Genomic DNA, 21,002 nt, shown 5'->3' on the forward strand with positions numbered 1-21,002 from the left:
TGTGTGTCTTTTTTTTCAGTAAAACTATATATGACTGACAACTAATTTGGTTACTAAATGGTTGTGAACAGATGTGTGTACACAGACTAGCATTAATGAGCCTGTTTATTTAAACATAGAACTTTTAAGTCATCTATGTCTGTGACTACTTGAAGTCCGGAGCCAGCTAATTATTATTCCATGTTGAAAGTTTCACAAGACTGCAAACATGCAACTGGGATATATGACTTCGTCACATTCACCACAAAGGATTGTGGGCCAGAATAGCCAGGAAGGCACGCTGACTTGCACGCTGGAAAATGCAAAAACAAAAGCATTACATATGACATACTGGGACCAGTGTTAACAATAACCATCATAATGGAAGTAGTACACCTTAACACTGGTTGACACCTGCCATAATACTACTAAAAGTGCAAAAAAAGACACGAGAGAGACTCTACCTGCACCAGAAATTTTTTTTACCCAATTCAATTGCAAACTAATAGACCGACTCCTTCGTAATGCCATTTTAACAGCCAAGATGGGAACTGACTGCAAGTGTTCACAGACCTGGTTCCCATCTTCAAAGCATTTCAAAGACAGAAAAATCACAAGTTCATTGGCTATGGTCGCGATAATTCTGGTTGTGCTGCAGTGTTCAACCACTGTTTTCCCTGTGATTGTAGCATAATTGGAGACTCTAAACTGCTCATAGGTGTGAATGCAGGAGTGAATGTGAGTGTGAATGGATGTCTGTGTCCATGTGTTAGCCCTGCAACACACTGGCAACCTGTCCAGGGACCCTGCCTCTCGCCCTAAGACACACACAGCTGGGATGGGCTCCAGCCCCCCCCAATGACCCTGAAAAAGGATAAGCGGAAGCGAATGGATGGATGGATGGATGGATGGATGGATGGATGGATGGATGGATGGAGCATAAACAGCACATATGAAATATTTTCTGGCATATTGAAAAAAAACTGATGCTACTAACATACATACAGCATGCTAGCATCAGTACTGGAATGGTTTAGACTACAAGAATCATTAATTTCATAGTATCTCTTTTCTTGCTTAAGTGCTGTGAGCAGCGACGCACTCAGTGCTGCCAGTAGTGGTTGGAGGCTTCGCTACCGCATTGCTACTAAACGCTTTCGTACGGATGATGAAATGCGTGATTTCCAAAAGACGGAGATAAACTATGAGGCATAAAATAGTAGAGATAGATTGCAGATGTCATTTTTCTCCTCAAAGCTATAAAGACTGCGAAGGACATCACAATCAACAACACTTTATTTCCGTGGAGGAGCTATTTGAGAACGGTACTATGTTTGTAGCTGGTATTATCCAAACCTTTCATTTTACAGCTTTCAGGACATCTCAAGTTTACATAAACAGTAACATCATCACACCAGGGCTTATCAACCAAGAAAAAGAGAAACAGTCTGCAAACAGGAGCCCAAGCAAGGCAAAAATGATTGGATAGGTATGGAAATCTACTTGAAGGAAGGTCAAAGTGATTAAGCTGACATTAATGACAGGCCTAGTCTTCCTGTGAGAATGCTCACCGTAGCTGTCTCTAAACCCATTTGTCATTCTGCTTCCAACGCTGAAGCATCTGCTTTGAAGTCTCTACCACTAATGCTACACAGAGAGGTTAAACAGCTTAATGCTGAAGTCTGTTTCACTCCTCTCGCTCTCTAATGTTCCTCTCCGTTTTATGTACCGGGGGTTATGGCTCTTGGATTTCACATCTCAATTTGCCCCAGATAGTCGTGTAAAAGCTCCCCTTCTTTCTTATTTGCTTTGTTGTCACTGTCAAAAGGAAGAGAGGGGCAAGCTGAAGGATACCGAGGACCGTGACAGGCATGCCCCACCCATCGATTTACAGAAGTGGGAATAACAAAACCGCGTTAAGAAATGTTTATATGAGAGGCGAGCACAAGTGAGCTGGCTTTTACATTTGCACTTAATCTTGCAAAGATTTGAAAGACAAGTCTTGAAAAATGAGCTAATGAGCACTTTTAGCAGCCACCGTGGAGGTCAGCTTCAAATCCTTTTACATCAATCGCGGTATGTGAATAAAATGATACAGCCATTATGATAAATAAAACAAGATCTGAGGCGCTCTGGACTTACTCTCCACTAAAATGAGATTATGGTGACGCATGTGACATTAACAATATCTGCAAACAAATATATGAAAGCATGAATGAAAGGGAGACAGAGACCGATTTTCACAGCCAATTTGAGATTGCAGGGTGTGTGTGTGTGTGTGTGTGTGTGCGTGCGTGCGTGCGTGCGTGCGTGCGTGTGTGTGTGTGTGTGTGTGGAGGAGCTACTGGCAAACAGCACACAGAGCAGGCTGGCAGCGGAGGCAGCCAGGCTCACAGGCTGCAAAGCAATTTCACTGTTTGGCAATACTGTTGTCTCTGTGTGTGGATTAGAGCTGACACCAGAGCAACTGAGTCATGCTAAATGTAGTACAATCACAAGCTTTTGTTCCTGATCTAAAACCCCGCTGCCTCTTCGATTCATGCAAGAGACTTTGGAAACAACGCTGAGAAACGGTAACAAATAAGCAGAGTATTATTTCACCATATGAGCACAGCGTTGCGACATTACTAAAAAAAAAAAAAAAGCTCAACAGAGGGATTACAGTGACTGGTAGTAAAGGCACAGAGCCCAAGTTTGCTGAAGGAAAATCTAATTGGCCTTTTAAGTCTGCTTTGACGATAGCCTTTTCTCCGACTTCTCAAAGGGCAATTAAAGGTAACATTATGTGTGATAACTAAACAAACCGTGACTGTAATCAAGCTGCATTTCCACCTGGTTTCACCACGGCTTCTCATCGCCAGACCATCCAAAAACACTCTCTTACTCCTCAGGTACCACACTGGCCCAGAGTTGCTTCTGAGCCTGGCAGGACCTGGCAGGACAGACCCTGACCCGTCCTTTTCATGCTCGCCCACGGAAATGCCATCTGGCTGGTGTGAATGATTACCACAGCAACGGCCGGGTGACCTGCAGCCAGCAGGAACCAAGGTCACTCCACCTCAGCACTTCGCACTTTCCCTGCCCTCTTTTCATCAGCCTGCAGGTGAATTATTCATCCTGTGCAACTCAAGAGGCACAAATCCACTGCACAAACACTGAAAAAAAAAAAAAAACGCACACTCGGTTTACTGATATAATAACTTGTAATGAGAAAATAAATGTTCCAGTGTGAACTGTTCAAATAAATAGCTTGCAGTTGTACTCTGCTAGAGCAAAAACTCGGGTTCTATATGGGAATAGATGGCGAAACAGCTGTAATGATTTTACATTACCGGAGCTGCTTTCTGCAGGATAATGTGATCAAATTTGTGGAAAAATATTAAAGGTTTCGGGGTTAAAAAAAACGAATAGAAGAAGAAAAGATTAATTTTCAACACGGCCACAACTTTCATCACATGCATGCGTGCAATGAGTTTTAACACTCTAATGAGTGAAAGTGAATGTGCACCTATCACAGGTACTAAAATACAAGACAGGTAGCAACATATGGATCTCAGCTTAGTTGCAGTCTAACACACCTGTATTTCTGCCTTTGCACACAATGACCTGTTTCCACCTGATTGGCTTATTGTTTATAATATGCACCACATACTTATAGTTCAAATGCCATCTACCTTCAAGGCATTCACTACTAGAGGTGTTATTTATTAATAAGCTGATAATAAACGTCCTGAAAGGGATTTACTACGTTATAGCAAAGGGTGCCTCATTAACAAGTATGAGTTAACACTTTTCTACAGGTACCATGAATTTAACTTGTACAGCTGGTTATTATAAGCCTTATTATCATCAGTTACCGAATGGGGGCTACCATTTTTTATTATATACCGCCACATTAGTACTCCTGACTGAGGGCATCCTTAAGGGGCACTTTACATTTAGCTCCTCGCCTACTGAGACGCATTTAATAATAATAAATATATATATATATTGCATGTATACGTCTATCATAAATCTGGTGCCGTGGTGACATGGTGAGAGCCAGCAGGGAGGACGCTGCATGAAGCCGCCAACAACAATAGCTCCCTCGCCCCTCTGGATCCCCAGCCTGGATGTGTGAGAGGTGTCCAGCGGCCGGGAGCTGGAATAACACTCGACCAACCGGAGAGCCACTAAGATCTGATTTCTGCTCCTCGGCAGGCTTTTCCGACAGAGCCGGACTGCCATGCCCCTGTCATCTCTCATGTTACAGAACATCAGTCAAACGGCAGAGACGGTGCCCTTGCGCCGGCCGAGGCTGATTTACAAACATTAGCGGGGAATACAATTACACAGCTTCCCCCGGCCGAGCAGCCCTATGCGGCTTCAGGATGGAGAGAGAGAGGGGGGAGAGGAGAGGAGCAGGGGTGGGGGGCGGAGTGGACACTGAAAACAGCGTTTAGCTTTCCTCAACCTTATTTCAACGTTTGCTTCCAGGACCAGGAGCGAGCTACGAGCCCGTCAGCGCCGTGCTTCATAAATCCAACTTTGAGTTTGAGTGGCTCAAGCTGTAGCCAAAGGCTACGGAGGCTGACATGCTATTTAACGGGACTACATGTTATGGCTGTGATACAAACAAACCGCTCACCTGCCACATTCTCCTCGCTATTAATCACAAACATTTTGGTGCCAGCGACATGACAGTCCAAAAAAATTTTTAAAAATTAAAAGAAAAAGAAAAAGGTCGTCTGTGAACCGCGAATAAACGCTGTGTGAATGTAGCCTAACAGTAGTCTACTGTGTCAATACAGCCCAAACACTAGTCCGCACATTAAATATTTTATCATAATAAAAATGTCCGAGCAAAATAACTAAATTAACTTTCCACGTCACACTTAAAAACTTCCCGACATGCAAATCCTTCGGAGCAGAAAATGTAAAATTCAAAGAAATGCACTGTAGCCTGCTGAAAGGTGCAGCAGCAACGCAACGACCGTCGACACAAACCGCATAAAACATTAAGCTGGGAGAAAAAGTTACAGCCTACGTCCAAGGACAGCGATTCGGAGGCGCATTAAAAGTTTCCGTACATGTAAGTACGGCTGTGCTCGTCGCGGACAATAATGAGTAAAAAAAAAAAAAGAAGAAGAAGAAGAAGAAAAGCTAATGCATAAACATCAGTGCTGTCCGCGGTGCTGATCCCAGATCGGTGTGGCACAGAAGGCTGTGCTGCTCCGCGGTCGCTCCACCGCTGATCAATGATTGAACTGAACAAAGGCAGGAGAGGGATCAATTTCTAATAACTATCAATGCAAACAGCGCTTCCTTTCGCTTCACGTCCGCCCAAAACAAGCAAACACAACCCGGAGTACAGTAGCAAGGCATACCGCTGAAAAATAAAGCGAGAAAGGTGAGAATAGCACTAACCTGCAGCCGCCGTAGATCAAATTTCTTCCAATATTGAAACATCGATCCTACATCGGCGGCCATCTTGGGGGATATTGAGGAGATTTTTTTCAGCGGCTGCAATAAATATGTGGGCTGGATTCCCCCTCGTTAAACAACGTTTACGATCACCGGTCCCACTTTTTAAAAAAAGTAACGGAGAGACTTAGCACGAGAGTCCGCACGTATGTTTGACAAGTCTGCCAACATGTCTTTTGTTGGAGTAGGAATTAAAAAAAAAAAAAGTAGAGTTGTTCTTTTTTTCTGGAAAAGTGCCCACGTCTTAAAAAAAAGAAGAAAAAGAAAAAAAAAAGAATAAGAACAAAATGTATCCGTGCCTCTGTCCCCGACATTAACTGGACAATTGCACTTGATTTCGCTTAGGCAAAGTTATCAATAGTGACGAAAAAGCCCGAGTTTGATCAATAGTGTCTGGAAAAGGAAAGGAGATGATGTGCAGATTAGTGGAGTTCTGGGAATTTAGCCAAGCCTACTTTTTTTTAGCGTGTTTATTACACGAGCACATGGGACTGACTAATTAGAGGCAGAGTTGCAAATTAGAATGGGCTACATTATCGATACGTGTAGTCCAACTATTATTAGAATGCCACTTATCAGTCCGCATGTCGCCTTCTTGTCGTGCAAATTAGAGCAAACTTGCGCATTATGAAACTCTTCCTCCACATTTAAAGGAAAATGTGCCCAAAGATGAACATTTCAATCATGTTTTTACGCTATTTTCCTAAATCACTTTCTGATGGCAGACAGTTACTGTCAAAAGTTCAATCTCACATTTGTTATTAAACATTCCACATGATCTACTACTTACAGTATTTTACCATATTTGGATTTTCTTCTGGATCAATTTCTATAGAATAGAAATGAGCCACTATGACTTGGTGGCTATTGAGTTTAATCGTGCATTCACATTAAGAGGAGCAAATTAGGACGTAAACGCGCTCACTGTAAGACTATAAAAACATAAAGATGGATTTTAGGAAATTGGCTCGTTTCCTATTACTGACAGCAGAATGCTGGGAAGAGTTAAACTGTCACAAAATCGACTGTCTAACTGACTATAGCAGTATATATAGAGTGCTCTTTGTCTACTTAAAATAACTCATTCCTCTGGTCTGGAGATGCTGCTGTACTGCTACAACACTGGAGTCAGGTGCTCCCCCTGCTGACACCACAGAGTCAGAAGGAAGGTTATGTGCGGATGGGCTTTCTTGCACAGGTAAAACCCAAATGGTTTGCACCACGTAGCTTCTCGCTCATATATCCCTTATATGAAAAATCAGTCCCAGTTAGAAAATTAAATTCTCTCGAGTCATAATCTAAGCACCTCCAGGGACGATGACATATTTCTCTGCCACAGACAAACACCTTAGGGGGAGAGAGAAGGGAAATTATTAAAAGTTTTGCTTATTGCATTTTATTTCTGGCTCTAGGGTGAGGCTAAAGTGATGGATTCATATGTAAGAAGGAAGGTAGTTATCAGAAAACCAGCATTCACAGTTGAGCTATAGAAAACACTGTGATTCTTATAACTCATTAGGATATATGAAAAACGTAATGAATACATTGAGAACCAGCAGCGGTCCCAGCTTGATGATGTTGAATCGTCTTCTGTTGTCATTTTGACATATTTAGAATGCATATATATATATATATATATATATATATATATATATATATATATATATATATACATATATATATGTGTGTATATATATATATATATATATATATATATATATATATATATATATATATATATGTGTGTGTGTGTGTGTATATATATATATATGTGTATATATATATATATACACACACACATATATATATATATATATACACACACATATATATATATATATATATATATATATATGTGTGTGTGTGTGTGTGTGTGTGTGTGTATATATATATATATATATATATATATATATATATATATATATATATATATATATGTATATATATATATATATATATATATATATATGTGTATATATATATATATGTGATTTATTCTTATTTACATTTGAGGAGAGAAATAAATCTCAGAGAAAAGCTGAGAATGATTATTTGAAAGCAAGATGGAAAGCCGCTGAGGTCCCAGCATAGGTTGAAGTGTGAGCTGCAGCCTGATGATTGTGTTTTTCTTTACATAAATAAACTAATGCAGAAAATGCACAAATTGGAGCATGAAAGTGTAAGGAAAATAAGTGTACGATGCTCCAAATTTCAGGGGAAAGGACACCACCCCAATGTGTCCTCCCTGTGAACCCCAAGCCAACAGGAGTGAGAATGAAGCCCACCTCTGATCAAGCACACTTCACTAAGTAAGGACATAAAGTTGGTACATACCCACATTCTTAGATGAATCTTTTACGTTTTCTCTGTGCACAATCGCCTGCTCACGCTAGAGAAATTCTATCTGCCAGCAGATATAATAAATTGTTTTCAATCGCAGACATTTTTCAGTGCCGGCCAGGAACACTGTTCTGGCTCACCAGGAACATATAGAGAGAGCCCAGGCTCTGCAGGGACCCAGCTGGACTTAAATGTGGCTCCAGTTGCTGAGACTGTGTCTGTCAAGGTCCCTAAATCCAAATTCAGCCTTTTGAAAAATTGCTCAATCTTACAGCCTCAATCAGCTCTGTATATAATCTTGACCCCACGTTCACCACCATCATCAACAAAGCACTACGGGCCTCTTCCAGTAACCCCCGTCACCTCATTCAAATTAATACATTCTTCTGTAAAAGCTTAATCTAAAAAGAAATCCACAGTTACTTAAAATGAGGACTGTGTGCACAGATGGGAACAATAAAATCATAGCTTTGATGAGGTCGCTGAATGAGGCATTTCTTTGAAAATGCTGACAGTATATTTAATAAAGTGTCAGGTTTTTTGATGAATGATAGCAGCTTCTCCGAGCTTGTTTGGTGATTTTATTACGGATTAAAAGCTCCACCTAAGTCTCAGTCGGAAGAGGAGAGTGTCTCATGCACGTTTCTGCAGCTACTCTGATAATAATTCATTGGAGATTCATTTTAGATGAATCGAACATTTATCAGTGTGATCAGAATACCTATATGTTAACAGTGTTTTACCATTTATATAGAGAAATGAAAAACAGAAAGATGGCCCGTGCACGCTGCTGAGAACCTTCGGCTGTGTTCAGCAGAAGCAAGGTTAAGGGTTATAACTGTAGCCTGTTTTATTTAAATACGCATTTAACCATTTTCTTAACCCCTCACCCTATCCTATACAATGCCTATCCTAGCCGTCACTGGTTGAGAATCATGGTGCTCACTGAATAGGGTTTCCATCACAGGGCTAACATCCACACCCATGGCCAGTCTTAGAATCACCAGGCCAGCAAACGTACATATCGTTGGACGTTCAAATGCTCATCTCTAAAATGCAGTGATACTGACTCCTTTCAGGGCAATGCAGTGGTGTAGTAGTTAATGCTGTTGCCTAATGTCATTTTCTGGCCTAAAATCTGTGTGGTATACCTAAATTACATATAGTGCATGAATGAATCCTGGCATAAATGTGTGTATGAAGAGCTTTGAGTGGTCAGTAAGATTTTTTTTAAAGTGCTATATAAATTCCAGTCCATTTCTTTGCCAGGTTGCGGCCTTTGTAAAATAATAGGTGATTATGAGCCAATTATTAAAGAAAAAATAATTCTATTCAATTCAGGTTTGTTTATAATGTACCAATTCTCAACAATTACCTTCTTAAGATCTTATAATTTTAGAGGGAAAACAATTAGACTGTGAGCTAACACTTGGCGACAGTGAAAAGGAAAAACTCCCTTTTAACAGGAAGAGGCTCAGGGAGGGGCAGACATCTCCAAAAGCAGTTTTGGGATGAGGGAAGAGAAGAGAAAGGAGAGCAGAAAGAAAAGAAAGAAAGAAACGTAGTTGCATGCAGTAAAATAAACAAGTGTTAAATACAGCCCATTATTCATAACTGACTTATTAACTGTGCTAACTTGGTATAAGAGCTAACACTTGGACTAAATCATAACTTTACAGCTACATTTTAGTTGCAACCTTCCGCTGGCATTCTCATGAAAGCGAACAACATTGTTAATACCTGGGAATTCTTTTTTTAATGTTGTTATTTGAGATTATCATACGAAGTATATGAGTTCACACAATGCATCTGCACTATATTAAATGTGCAATTTACCTCAGTTAGGTGATTAGCAACCACACAAAGGTTTGATGATTTATTCATTGGAAAATGTGATATTATCCTAAAATGTCCATGAATAGAAATTATATCAACATAGTTAAATACCCTATTTGAGGCACTTTGATTGCAGATAAAACTTTTGAAACACCAGAACACTAAAGGTTTTGAAATTGCGTGAGACAACAAAAGTAAACAGATTCAGTGTTGCTGAAAATGATGCAATGTCCCAGTCCCATCACTCGCCTAAGGCCAAAATCGCTAAACCCTCACAGACGTCGTGGGTGTCTGCTCTGAATTTATTACAGGTTCAGAATGGTGCAAAAAGTAGGAAGAGGACAGCACTGTGCCATTTGAGCCACAATTACAATAACTTATTAATAAATAAATAATAATTCCTGTTTGTGACATTAGACATTTTAACAAAAGTCAGGAAAACCAGGAAAAACACTGTCCAGCTGTTTAGCTGGATACAAACAAGTGTGCCATAAATAAACACACAGTGAGCAGTCAGATGCTGTCACTTCCATCCATGATTGGTTATTGTAGATTTTATCTGGGGACAATTTTACTATAAAATGTATGGAGACACCCTAAGAAAGCTCTTAAATGCTCCAGAAACTGGTCCAAAATGCCTTCTATACTAGTTCAGCCTGGATGCTGAATGTTGTGGGTTGCTAGCACTATCTACTGGACAAACTGGGTAAATGACTGGTCAAAGAAATAAAAGAGGAGTCTTTGTAAATTAGTAAAAGGTGACACATTTGTCTCTATTTTCACAGCAAAGCTAGTAATATAAATAATAGATAGTTTTCATCAAATATGAAAAATAAAAGATACGTAATGAACAATAAAAGGGGATTAAAAAAAGAGCAGAATATACAAATGTGATTGATTAGGGATGGAAGAGCTCAGCGTCAGAGTCAAATCAAATCAAATGGGTAAAGATGGAAGCTAAATGATTTTTCATTATGAATTCAGAAATACCAAAGAGGTGGTGTTGTGGTGAGTTCTAAGTTGTGGGACCAGAGCACCAGGAAGCAGTTTTCCAAGCTCAGTATGAACTTGAGGAGTTTGCAGACATACTCAAAGGCCCGAGTCTGACGTGATCCAGAGCACCGGTGTATCTCAGAAGCAAACTGCCAACATAAAATCCGCTTAAGCTGCTGTCAGTTAGCGCTGAAACTTCACCTTTACACCGCTGTGTTTTGCAGTATGGTGTGTTAAGTGTGTCAACTACCTTGTTAATTATCTAATGAAGCTCAGTCTCACTGCTGGATGTCCAGCACTGCCGCAGGACAGAAACTGAACACTGCTTTGAAAAAACACATGATATGAACAAGGTTGCCTATTTTCCACAGCATGACATACTGTTTATGATCAACTCTTATTGGGGCTCAGAAAGCTTCAGCTAACAGTTCTGTTTATTGTGCTACCAAGAAATGGCTCCAGTCAGAGGTTGTCCCTCAGTCTCTGTGGAGCAGTAACAGGACAGCTGGATGATGGATCCCATCAAGTGCAACTGTCAGTCACAAACACAACTGTCCTTCCCGAGCCAGAGCTATGTCCTGTTGTTATTCTGGGGGCTCAGTAATGGGGTATGTGTGTTTGGCTATTATCCCTAAATCTCATGAACTCAGACAATGGTGGCAGTGAGAGAATAGACCTCTTTACCTGTGTCTCTGCCTAAACAAGGCATGGAGTATTTATAGCCCATAAGTGTGCGCCATTATAGATGGGAGAGGGGTGAGTATATCAGCCCCTTGTTTTGGGGGCTGCTCCATCATAAAGCAGCGAGGATACTGCTTGGTCCAAATCCAGCTAACACTGAAACATGGTGAGTGGATACAGATCTCATTGTTATTGTCTTTAACATTGTTTAAAATAAGCACCAGACTGTGAGGAGACAGTCTGTTTCTGCTGTGTGATTAATGTGTTTACTGTAGATATCTGTATAACAGTCCGTCAAAGTCTGCTCTTTTCAAACAACAGATAACGCACCAATGTACTCCATGTCAATATGTTGTGAGGCCTTTTTTTCCTTTAAATAATCAATCGGACAATGCTCCCGTTGTCCTATTGATGAGATATTTGTATACTCGACTTGAAGACATTTTCATCAAAATGACAACAAATTAACTGTCTCGGAGAGGAGAAGGAGGAGGCGGTAAGGAAAGTCTTGACCTTAAAAAAAAAATTTTTACTTGCAACTTTTTCCTCCGTGTTTGCAATAAAATGGAGCAATGACATTTAAAACACACACAACATTTAAGGAGTGGAAATGGGAGGGATGAAGAGGAGAGAGGTGAGAGAAAGGCAGCAAAAAAACAGAAAAGAGACTTAGAAGAGCAGCCAACCGGGTTGGAAAGAGCAAAACAAAGGGAGTGCGGAGCAGACAGCAGAGAAACACGAGCAACAGGTGCAGGCTATGAAGAGGTCAGTGGTTATTCGCGTAATATTTGGCCCAATAAAGTTTCCGCTGGTCCAACAGTGATGTGCATTGGGCAACAGCAAGAAATAGCAAACTCTGCCTCATTGCCCACGAGTACATGAATCCTCTTAAAACAAAATAAATAATTAAATAAATGTATCTGAGTGCCAGAGGTCCCTTCCATGAGATATACAAGAGCTAATCCACAACAAGGGTTAGACAGCAGCTGTCGAGAGGACCCTGAATCCGAGCAACATGATGTCACTGCGCTGCATCCCCCTTACGGTGTTTTTCACAGTTCCTTGGCAGTCATGTAAATAGCTCAACATAATCCTTGCCTCTGAGGGATTTCTGATCAAACAGGGCTCAGTGTACTCTCCTGTCATCACATACACCCTATAGAATAATCCCTCATGTGATCCTGGGACTATGAGAGTGCAGGCAGTGGACCACACCCTCCCTAGGCTTACCCTGTGTGCTCCCAAAACTGGAGGCTCGAATAAATATTTCCATAACAAACTGACAGTGTTTGTAATCCTCACTAATGAAATGTGTGCCCCCCAGTATAAACCTTTCCTCTTGTGCAATAGATGCATACCCCCCCACTAAGACACACGCAGTTAGTGAGAGTGAGCTGATCGTCGGCTCATTACCACGTGTGACAGTAAAACCGATAATGAGTAAGGCTGTACGGAAGAGCCAGGTGATGATCGTGTGTCATTGCTATTGGATCTAATTAAGAGTGTCATCGTTAAACCCCCCACAGGCACCCAAGAAAGCAAAGAAGAGAGCGGAGGGAGCCAGCTCCAATGTGTTCTCCATGTTCGAACAGGCCCAGATCCAGGAGTTCAAAGAAGTCGGTACTCTGCCAAAGGCTTTCTTTCACATTGAATTTGAGCAGTTTACTCACTGCGATGTCTGCTCACTCTGTATACTCCCGCAGGCGTTCACTATCATGGACCAAAACAGAGATGGCTTCATTGACAAGAACGACCTCAGGGACACCTTTGCAGCTTTAGGTAAACTCACTGTGTGTCACGTTCCTGTTGTGATGGTTTCACATGAATACATTACACAAGTCCAGCAAAAAACAAAAGAAACCTTAGGCATTCTCAGGTTCCAGCTTCTCACATGTAAGAATTTCATTGTCTCAGCAAATAGAACTCACCTTGAGTTCTGGGATGTTTAATTGCCATTTTTAAAATACCGTCTGAACAAACAGATAAGTGATAAATTGAGCTGTAGTAGTCATGAGTTTAATCATTAGCTGACTTTTTCCCCCAACCTAAGACTTATTAATATTATACATAAACAAGCAAACCTATTAAACATATTACAACACAAACTAAACAAGAAAAGCACAGCAAACAAACATGATCAAATTTACATTAAAAAGAATATTTGTATCTTTTCAAATAACACATGGTTCACAACAAACTCCCGGTCTTCCACATATTTCAAAGAGTCTCAAAACCTTTCCAAGTTTTTTTTATTTTAATACATATGTTTTCCTTCCTAGGGTTTACTGTCAACATATTTACTGCATACCTGGAAATATCTCCAACTGTTTCTACTAAATGTATTAAACCTGCAACTGAGTCATTTTGCAATAAACAATATTATGTCCTCTGGATATAATGATAGCTATTTCCTGAGCTAGTTATTCTCGACGTTTGTTGTGTGATTTATTCCATTTTCCATTTCTATTCCAATACTTTGATTAAATAGAGTCATTCAAAAGAGTTTTATCAAAAGCCATACCTCATTTTTCTTTATTATTGTTCATTTAGGTTTTATTTTGTATAAGAAGAACCTTGACTTACTGCAACAAATCTGTTCTAGTCTTTATCGACCTGGGATTCAATTTTGTTTAATATTTTTGGAAAATGTTGTGTATTATATTGAGTACTATCCATCAAGCTTGCTGACTTCATGTTCTACATTTGTTTAAATGTTCCAGTGGTTTTAGAATATATTTAAAGGACCAAGTGTTGAATGTGCCTTGAAAAAAATCTCAATAGATTTTTTTTTAATACAAAGCTGGAAAACTGTTGTTATTCCAAATTTCCAGCAACTGCATCCCCTTCCAATTCCTTCTTTGGTCATTTTGGGCTGGATGGCATGGTCAACCCATCTAATAGTTCCGTTGAGCTTTTGTGGATTTGTTTTAATCTCTTTATTGGACTATTTTCAATAAATAATATATCAGTTTAAAAAAATGAGCATTAATTGCAACCTCTGTTTCACCATATATTCCATGTTTTTCAGGCCGTTTAAATGTCAAACAAGAAGAGATTGATGACATGCTGAAGGAGGCACCAGGGCCCATTAATTTCACTGTCTTTCTCACCATGTTTGGAGAGAAACTAAAAGGTAAACGAAGATGCCATTATATGACGTTCAAAAAATGAAATCATTTTTCTTCAATGCAGAACTGCCACTTTTCATCTACAGGTGCTGACCCAGAGGAGACTATCCTTAATGCTTTTAAAGTCTTTGACCCTGAGGGAAAAGGAACACTAAAGAAAGAGTTGTGAGTAATAGTCTGGTTCTTAAGCGACTCGTGACATTTGCGTCTCGTTTGCTCATCATTGCTGCTCGTCTCCACAGTGTGACAGAGATGCTGACGACCCAGGCTGACAGATTCTCTGCTGAAGAGGTTAGTGCTCCACCTCTGACGATGTAACAGATAGTTGAGCCTTGAGTTTTTATAAATGCAGATACGCTCTGTAACCTTTCTTTTTTACTTCGTACCCAAAGATGGAGCAGATGTTTCAGGCATTCCCTCCAGATGTAGCAGGGAACCTGGACTACAATAACCTCGTCCATGTCATCACACACGGTGAAGAGAAAGACCAGGAATAATCACATCCTCCCTCACTGGGTCGTATTTGTGCTGAGATATGATCACATATGACAGCAAAAACAGAAAGCAAAAACATAAATAACTTCAGCTTCAGTTTTTGAATATGCACATGGATCAATGTGTTCATTCATTCATTCATGATTATAACATGTATATGTATGTATATTATTTGAATATATATGAGTAATCTCTTCAAAGGTGAAATTAAGAGTTTGACCTCGGATGTTTTTGACAAATCAATAAAGAAAGATTCAACCTCACAGAGATGCATTGAAGAAGCGAATCTCAGTGTATTTCATCTTCCATAAGTAGTGATATTTAATTATCTGTATATAGTGATTTTATTTCAGTGCTCACTGTTGATCAGTAGAAGAACACTGGAACCCAGAAGCTCCAAGTCCCATTTGTTCAATTTTGCCTTAAAGAGTACTTTAAGTGTATGAATATAAGGGAAAGGATTGCTAGGTAGACAGTGTGTCCTTTAAAGGCTCTATGTGGCTACTCCACCATAGCTCAGCTTCTGTTAATGGTAAAGCTAATCTGTAATTACACTTACTGTATACCCCAGTATCATTTACTGTACTTATGTATCTCTTTATTTTACATGTAAATCAATTTCTTGATTGTCTAGAAATTGGTGCATCTCTAAGGGTTTTATTGGTTAACTGATATTCAAATTGAAGCAAAAGTGTTCATCATACTGAATTATTTCCTAATCAGATAACACAGAACAGGAACTGCGTATAATTAATATCCGGTATGGTGAAAAAAACCTAATTTCATTATACTTTACTAGGGAAATGGAAAATAAGTGGAGTAATTTATTGAAACGAGATCAAACATACATGGAAATACACTATATAAGCCAAAAGTTTTGAAATTTCTAATGAACTTCAAAGTCAATATTTGATATCAATACTTTTATTCTTCACAACAGGCTGAACTTTTTTAGGGATGTTTTCTTAGCATTTCTTTAAGCAGTCTTCAGGAATAGTTCTGCAGGCTTTTTGAAGGACAATCAAAACTCTTCTTTGGATGTTGGCTGCCTGTTATTCTGGTTTCTGTCGAGATGATCCCACACTGCTTCGATAATGTTGAGGACTTGGCGACTGAGGAGGCCAAACCATAGTGTGTGTTTTTCTATCCAGATATACTTTGTACTGTGTTGGCAGTGTGTTTGGTATAATTTTCATGTTCTCCAAACGACATGACGTTCAGGTATTGTGTCAGGTGGCTATACCAAAGTGGCTCAACGTGTTATGTGTAGAAACAACACTGATTCATTTATTGAGTTAGGGCCCTTTTGTGGGTTAAGTAGCTTACAAAGCACGTAAATTAAAAAAAAATATCCCTCTGAAAATTGTCAGGTACAAGGACTGGACTGAAAATGAGTGAAAAATCAACAAATATCCAAAGAAAAAACATTAAAGGGCTTCAGAAGGTCTGAAGCTGTCCCCATCCAGCACAGTAGGGGGCAGTAGTGTAGCAGCTACCAGCACAAGCCGCTGGCTTAGCAGTACAAGGTGCGGCAAAGGAAAAACAGAAACGGGACACCGTCGCTAGCAACCGTTTGTGTTGGTTGACGCTTATTTTTATAGTCCCCGTCCCTTTTTTTTTTAACAAAACGAAACAATTGATGTTGGCATTTTTAAAATCGCGATCTTTAAGTAGCGTATTAGGCTGTCAAAAGTGTCGGCTAGTGGCTAAACGGTATCAGGGTCGCGGCAACATCTTCTACCCTCAGCCGGAAAATAGACGAAGCTAACATAAGCAAGCTAATGCTAGGATAGCTAGCGGGCTAGCTTTCACAAGTGTGTCAACGCGAAGACCTAGATTTGACTGGAGCGATTTTTTCGTAACACCGACGCTTGCAATGGCTGATGTTGACAAGCTCAACATAGATAGTATCATCCAGCGGCTTTTAGAAGGTAAGTAAATACAAAAATTTCCACGAAACACTTGTTTTATTATTTAAATGTTATGGTAAATGCTAATAGTCGATAGCTAGCTTTAGCTCGTGTTCATCTTGCTGCAATAACTAGTAACAATAATCAGAAATATTTGCAAGATAACGTAATATTTTAATTAATGTCGGCTACCACCTTTATGTAATGTGTCTCTTGACTCAGAATATTGGTGTGTCTGAAGGGTGTGAAACGACATGTCACGTACACTGTGTTCTCATACACAAACACCGCGAATTCCGTCACGGCATATGGCTTCTACACTCACCGTTTGTCCCAATTGGCGTCCGGGCAGAGATGCCATGCCCGGGTTATCTGGAATAGTGTTTAGGTGTTATTCTTACTGATTTTTGTCTTCTTATTCCAGTCAGAGGAGCAAAACCTGGCAAGAATGTTCAGCTGCAGGAGAACGAGATTCGTGGATTATGCCTCAAGTCCAGGGAGATCTTCCTCAGTCAACCCATTCTCCTGGAGCTGGAGGCCCCCCTCAAGATTTGTGGTAAGAAAAGCTATGCACTTACTTACCAGAAAGATTGACTCAGCAATTGACTGATAGTATGTACTGACGTATGATAAGTGGTGTATGACTCAATAGCAATGTGTATAATTCAGCTTGGTATTTGCCCTGCAGGTGACATCCATGGGCAATACTATGACCTGCTAAGGCTGTTTGAGTATGGGGGCTTCCCTCCTGAGAGCAACTACCTGTTTCTGGGGGACTACGTGGACAGGGGGAAGCAGTCACTGGAGACCATCTGTCTTCTACTGGCCTACAAAATCAAATACCCAGAAAACTTCTTCCTGCTGAGGGGAAACCATGAGTGTGCTTCAATCAACAGAATATATGGTTTTTATGATGAGTGTGAGTATTGTTGAATGACTAGAAATGTCCAACCTGGGGCCTCTTGTGTCCATTAAGGGTACCTGTCAGACTCTCTGTTGCGTTATCTTTTGCTGGTTAAACTGTTTGGAGGAAGTTGTTGGTATGAGATAATGGAAAAAAATGAAGTATAATTTCTTGTCTTACTGTGTTAGGTAAAAGAAGGTACAACATCAAACTCTGGAAGACCTTCACAGATTGTTTTAACTGCCTCCCAATTGCCGCCATTGTTGATGAGAAGATCTTTTGCTGCCATGGCGGTGGGTTATAATGCGCAGAATTAATGTTTTGGCACAAAACCCTACTATCAACTCTAAAGTGTTTTGGTTGTATGCATGATGTTAGAAGTAGTGTACATTTGATATCAGCGTTTATTATTTGTCCTTGAGAAACGCTGTTTTTGCAGTTTGTTACCTGACATGGAGCTCACCCAGTTCCAATCGGTGCTGACCTCAGTATCAGTGTGTTTATTTGTACTTTTACTTTACTGTTCCATTTAGGACTGTCCCCTGACCTTCAGTCCATGGAGCAGATCAGACGCATCATGCGTCCCACTGACGTGCCTGACCAGGGTCTGCTGTGCGATTTACTTTGGTCTGATCCAGACAAGGATGTGTTGGGCTGGGGGGAGAACGACAGGGGTGTGTCATTTACCTTTGGCTCAGAGGTGGTAGCCAAGTTCCTGCACAAGCATGACCTGGACCTGATCTGTCGTGCCCATCAGGTAATCACCTCCGTCATCACAAATAGAAACGTCACTGTGGGAGGTGGCCGTGTACTGGCCAGAGGCAAGATACACTTGGTACAGGACATGATATACTAGCACACGTGGTGTGTGTAGTGGACAGTGGGTTTTGACCGTTTTGGCTTGCGTTTGCATCAAAGTAAAATTATTTGCGCATTTCCAGAGGTTGTTACGTGTTCAACTAAAGCTTTACTTTTAAAAAAATATCTAGAGACTTAAAGAATATGGAGAGAAATTGATGTTAGAATAGTCACAAATTACTTTAATGCTGCCACTTAATGCCAGTGCAAAGACAAGAGAGCTCAGCTTTCAATGCAGTCTTGTGTAATTTTGTGGAAAAGATGTTTGTCAGAATAGACAGTAGCTTGTAGTAGTAGAATATAATGTGTAGCTTATTAATGTAAAAATAGAGTTTGGTCAGTATGACAACTAATAAGGAAAAACACTGTTGAGGCATGTTGAGTCTGCAATTAAGACAAGTGATTGTGAACGTAAATACACAAGTTTTACTTGAAACTCCTGACCAGAGGCCAGGCTAGACTTTAATAGTGACCAGTAAACCTTTGCCACTAATGTACTTGATGATGTAGCTGCTGATAGACGTATCAAGATGAATTGTGAAGTGTATAGTGTCTAATCAGATTTATCTGTGTGCTGCAAAACTGATAGGCTGGTGTTTCGCGGTACTTTGTGCAGCTCTCTGTGCTTTGTCATAAGCCTCTCCTACCAGACAAGCGCAGACAGATGCAGCACACCCTTCATTTGCTCCACAAACATAAAATTGAATCAGTCTGCACCGTTAGCCTTTGGCCAAAAGCTGTTATCAACATTCGGTATGGCTAGTCATCGACTGATTGCATTGTTATCTACCACAAGTGAGCAGCCTACATTGTCAAGAGAGTAACGGCAAGCTCAGAATAAAGTAGTTACTGCTGGTAACTCCGGTTCTGCAGGTACATGTTTTATTGCCAGAGTTTTTGATCGGTTTGTCTTTGATGGGTTGCCTTCCAGTGTCTGCAGGTGTTGCCAAAGTGTTGAATAACAACTTTTCCTGCAGAATTTCTGGGCTTAAAACCATCTAAGGGAACATGCATGTGCATTTGTAGAAGTGCCACTATTAAGGAGGTGCCGAAATCTAGTTTCCTCTCAAACCAATTAGATACATAAAGGTTATTTTGGAGTGGTAGGCCAGTAAGGCCTAATAATAGATGCCTTTAACAATAAATGGAATCTTTTTTGTTATTTGTTGGAGTGCTTGAGTTAAAGCTTCAAGTCTTCATTTCACTTACACCCTGCTGGTTTTGATTTTAAACTCCACTCAGACTCCACTTACAAACCTGACAATATGTTTTGAGTTTTTATATTGAGTTAAAGATCCTGTGAACCATAACCCATTAGGTTAGACTGCTAGACTGCGCTTTAGATCTGACCACCTTCATGTCTACTTGCATGATTTAGTTGAGGCTACTCCTAGTTTATGTATTTTGAAAATGTGTAAACATGTCATTCCAATTTGTATTTTCTCACTGGCAGGTTGTCGAGGATGGCTATGAATTTTTCGCAAAGAGGCAGCTCGTCACTTTGTTTTCAGCGCCTAACTATTGTGGGGAGTTTGACAACGCTGGTGCCATGATGAGCGTGGATGAGACTCTCATGTGCTCTTTTCAGGTACAGTACCTTTTGTTTATTTTAAGCATTGCGTTTTCGTGGCAGTGATCTAATCTAAGCTATTTGTACAGACGGTGTACAGCTATTCATTAAATGTTTTCAACCTGGTATAGATTTTGAAACCAGCTGAGAAGAAGAAGCCCAACGGCAGCCGTCCTGTGACTCCCCCCCGCAGCATGGTCACCAAGCAAGCCAAGAAATGAAGGGGTGGCCAGACTCTGACTTCTTTGTTCTGCTCTGTTCTTCTGCATTTGAGGGATTGATTATCCTTCATGCTGCCAATACTGAAAAGATATTCACTCCTTTTCGATGAAAGCAAAATATTTTTGTTGTTTTGTCCACAGGGGTAAATTGATATGTCACCATGAAAACCTCAGGTGTTTTGCACTCCCATTTTGCAGCTAGTCTTTGCCACATATGACTGTTCAATCAGGAAAAATGTAACAATATGGCTACTTATGCACAGGAATGCCTTGTTTGAAGCTGTGCACAATTTTTTTCCAGTTTCGTTCATGTCATATTCCTTTATCATTGTTTTCTCCCCCCCCCCCCCCCCCACTGTCAATAATTAATGTTATTAATGGCTATACAACTATGGAGAAAGTCACAAACACCTGTTTACTTCTGTAAACTTTATATTGTGTTCATTTAACCGTCAGTGTCTTAGAACGCTGACTGTACACTGCATCACATTTTTAAACAAGTCGTGCTAAATTAAACAAAGATGCACTCTTGTAATGTCTAAATCTTTCTAATAAACATTTGAGTGTATTTTAGGGGGAAATTTTCTGTCTGAGTGTATTTATTCCAAAGAAATTACAGCTTTT

At 40.1% G+C, this 21,002-nt stretch overlaps 3 protein-coding genes across 6 annotated transcripts in view; 2 read left to right on the forward strand and 1 right to left on the reverse strand.

Moving 5' to 3' along the window:
• Positions 1 to 6,235, reverse strand: part of cux2b (cut-like homeobox 2b) — a 98,184-nt gene extending 91,949 nt beyond the window's left edge. Inside the window, exons 1-2 of one of the 4 annotated variants that reach the window (XM_082554453.1) lie at positions 4,607 to 5,072; positions 2,987 to 3,134 (exon numbers count right to left, since the gene is read on the reverse strand). Coding sequence is in view for 3 of the 4 variants with exons in the window: in XM_082554450.1 (XP_082410576.1) it covers positions 5,386 to 5,448 (63 nt within the window). In the remaining variant the exon portion in view is untranslated. Of the gene's footprint in view, positions 1 to 2,783; positions 2,945 to 2,986; positions 3,135 to 4,606; positions 5,074 to 5,385 lie in introns of those variants that run through there. The other 3 variants (XM_082554451.1, XM_082554450.1, XM_082554452.1) reach the window with 3 other exon arrangements.
• A 5,113-nt stretch (positions 6,236 to 11,348) lies between these two features.
• Positions 11,349 to 15,196, forward strand: myl2b (myosin, light chain 2b, regulatory, cardiac, slow). The gene is made up of 7 exons (XM_082554460.1): positions 11,349 to 11,458; positions 12,819 to 12,908; positions 12,996 to 13,071; positions 14,321 to 14,425; positions 14,507 to 14,585; positions 14,663 to 14,711; positions 14,813 to 15,196. Exons 1-7 carry the CDS (start codon positions 11,456 to 11,458, stop codon positions 14,915 to 14,917), a joined length of 507 nt encoding a protein of 168 aa, XP_082410586.1. The 5' UTR covers positions 11,349 to 11,455; the 3' UTR covers positions 14,918 to 15,196.
• Positions 15,197 to 16,408: 1,212 nt separating this feature from the next.
• Positions 16,409 to 20,959, forward strand: ppp1cc (protein phosphatase 1, catalytic subunit, gamma isozyme). Its single transcript, XM_082554966.1, has 7 exons — positions 16,409 to 16,846; positions 17,250 to 17,381; positions 17,514 to 17,744; positions 17,918 to 18,022; positions 18,263 to 18,486; positions 20,041 to 20,175; positions 20,289 to 20,959. The coding sequence occupies exons 1-7, from the start codon at positions 16,792 to 16,794 to the stop codon at positions 20,376 to 20,378; spliced, it is 972 nt and encodes a 323-aa protein (XP_082411092.1). The 5' UTR covers positions 16,409 to 16,791; the 3' UTR covers positions 20,379 to 20,959.
• Positions 20,960 to 21,002: the final 43 nt, after the last annotated feature.

Source organism: Aulonocara stuartgranti, assembly GCF_965226115.1.
Source record: "Aulonocara stuartgranti genome assembly, chromosome: 12".
Taxonomy (NCBI): Eukaryota; Metazoa; Chordata; class Actinopteri; order Cichliformes; family Cichlidae; genus Aulonocara; species Aulonocara stuartgranti.

Coding starts and splice junctions, on each gene's coding strand:
- ppp1cc (XM_082554966.1), top strand. CDS start 16,792: ATGGCTGATGTTGACAAGCTCAACATAGATAGTATCATCCAGCGGCTT. Junction 16,847..17,249: donor CATCCAGCGGCTTTTAGAAG/GTAAGTAAATAC, acceptor TTCTTATTCCAG/TCAGAGGAGCAAAACCTGGC. Junction 18,023..18,262: donor GATCTTTTGCTGCCATGGCG/GTGGGTTATAAT, acceptor TGTTCCATTTAG/GACTGTCCCCTGACCTTCAG.
- myl2b (XM_082554460.1), top strand. Junction 12,909..12,995: donor AGATCCAGGAGTTCAAAGAA/GTCGGTACTCTG, acceptor ATACTCCCGCAG/GCGTTCACTATCATGGACCA. Junction 13,072..14,320: donor GGACACCTTTGCAGCTTTAG/GTAAACTCACTG, acceptor CATGTTTTTCAG/GCCGTTTAAATGTCAAACAA.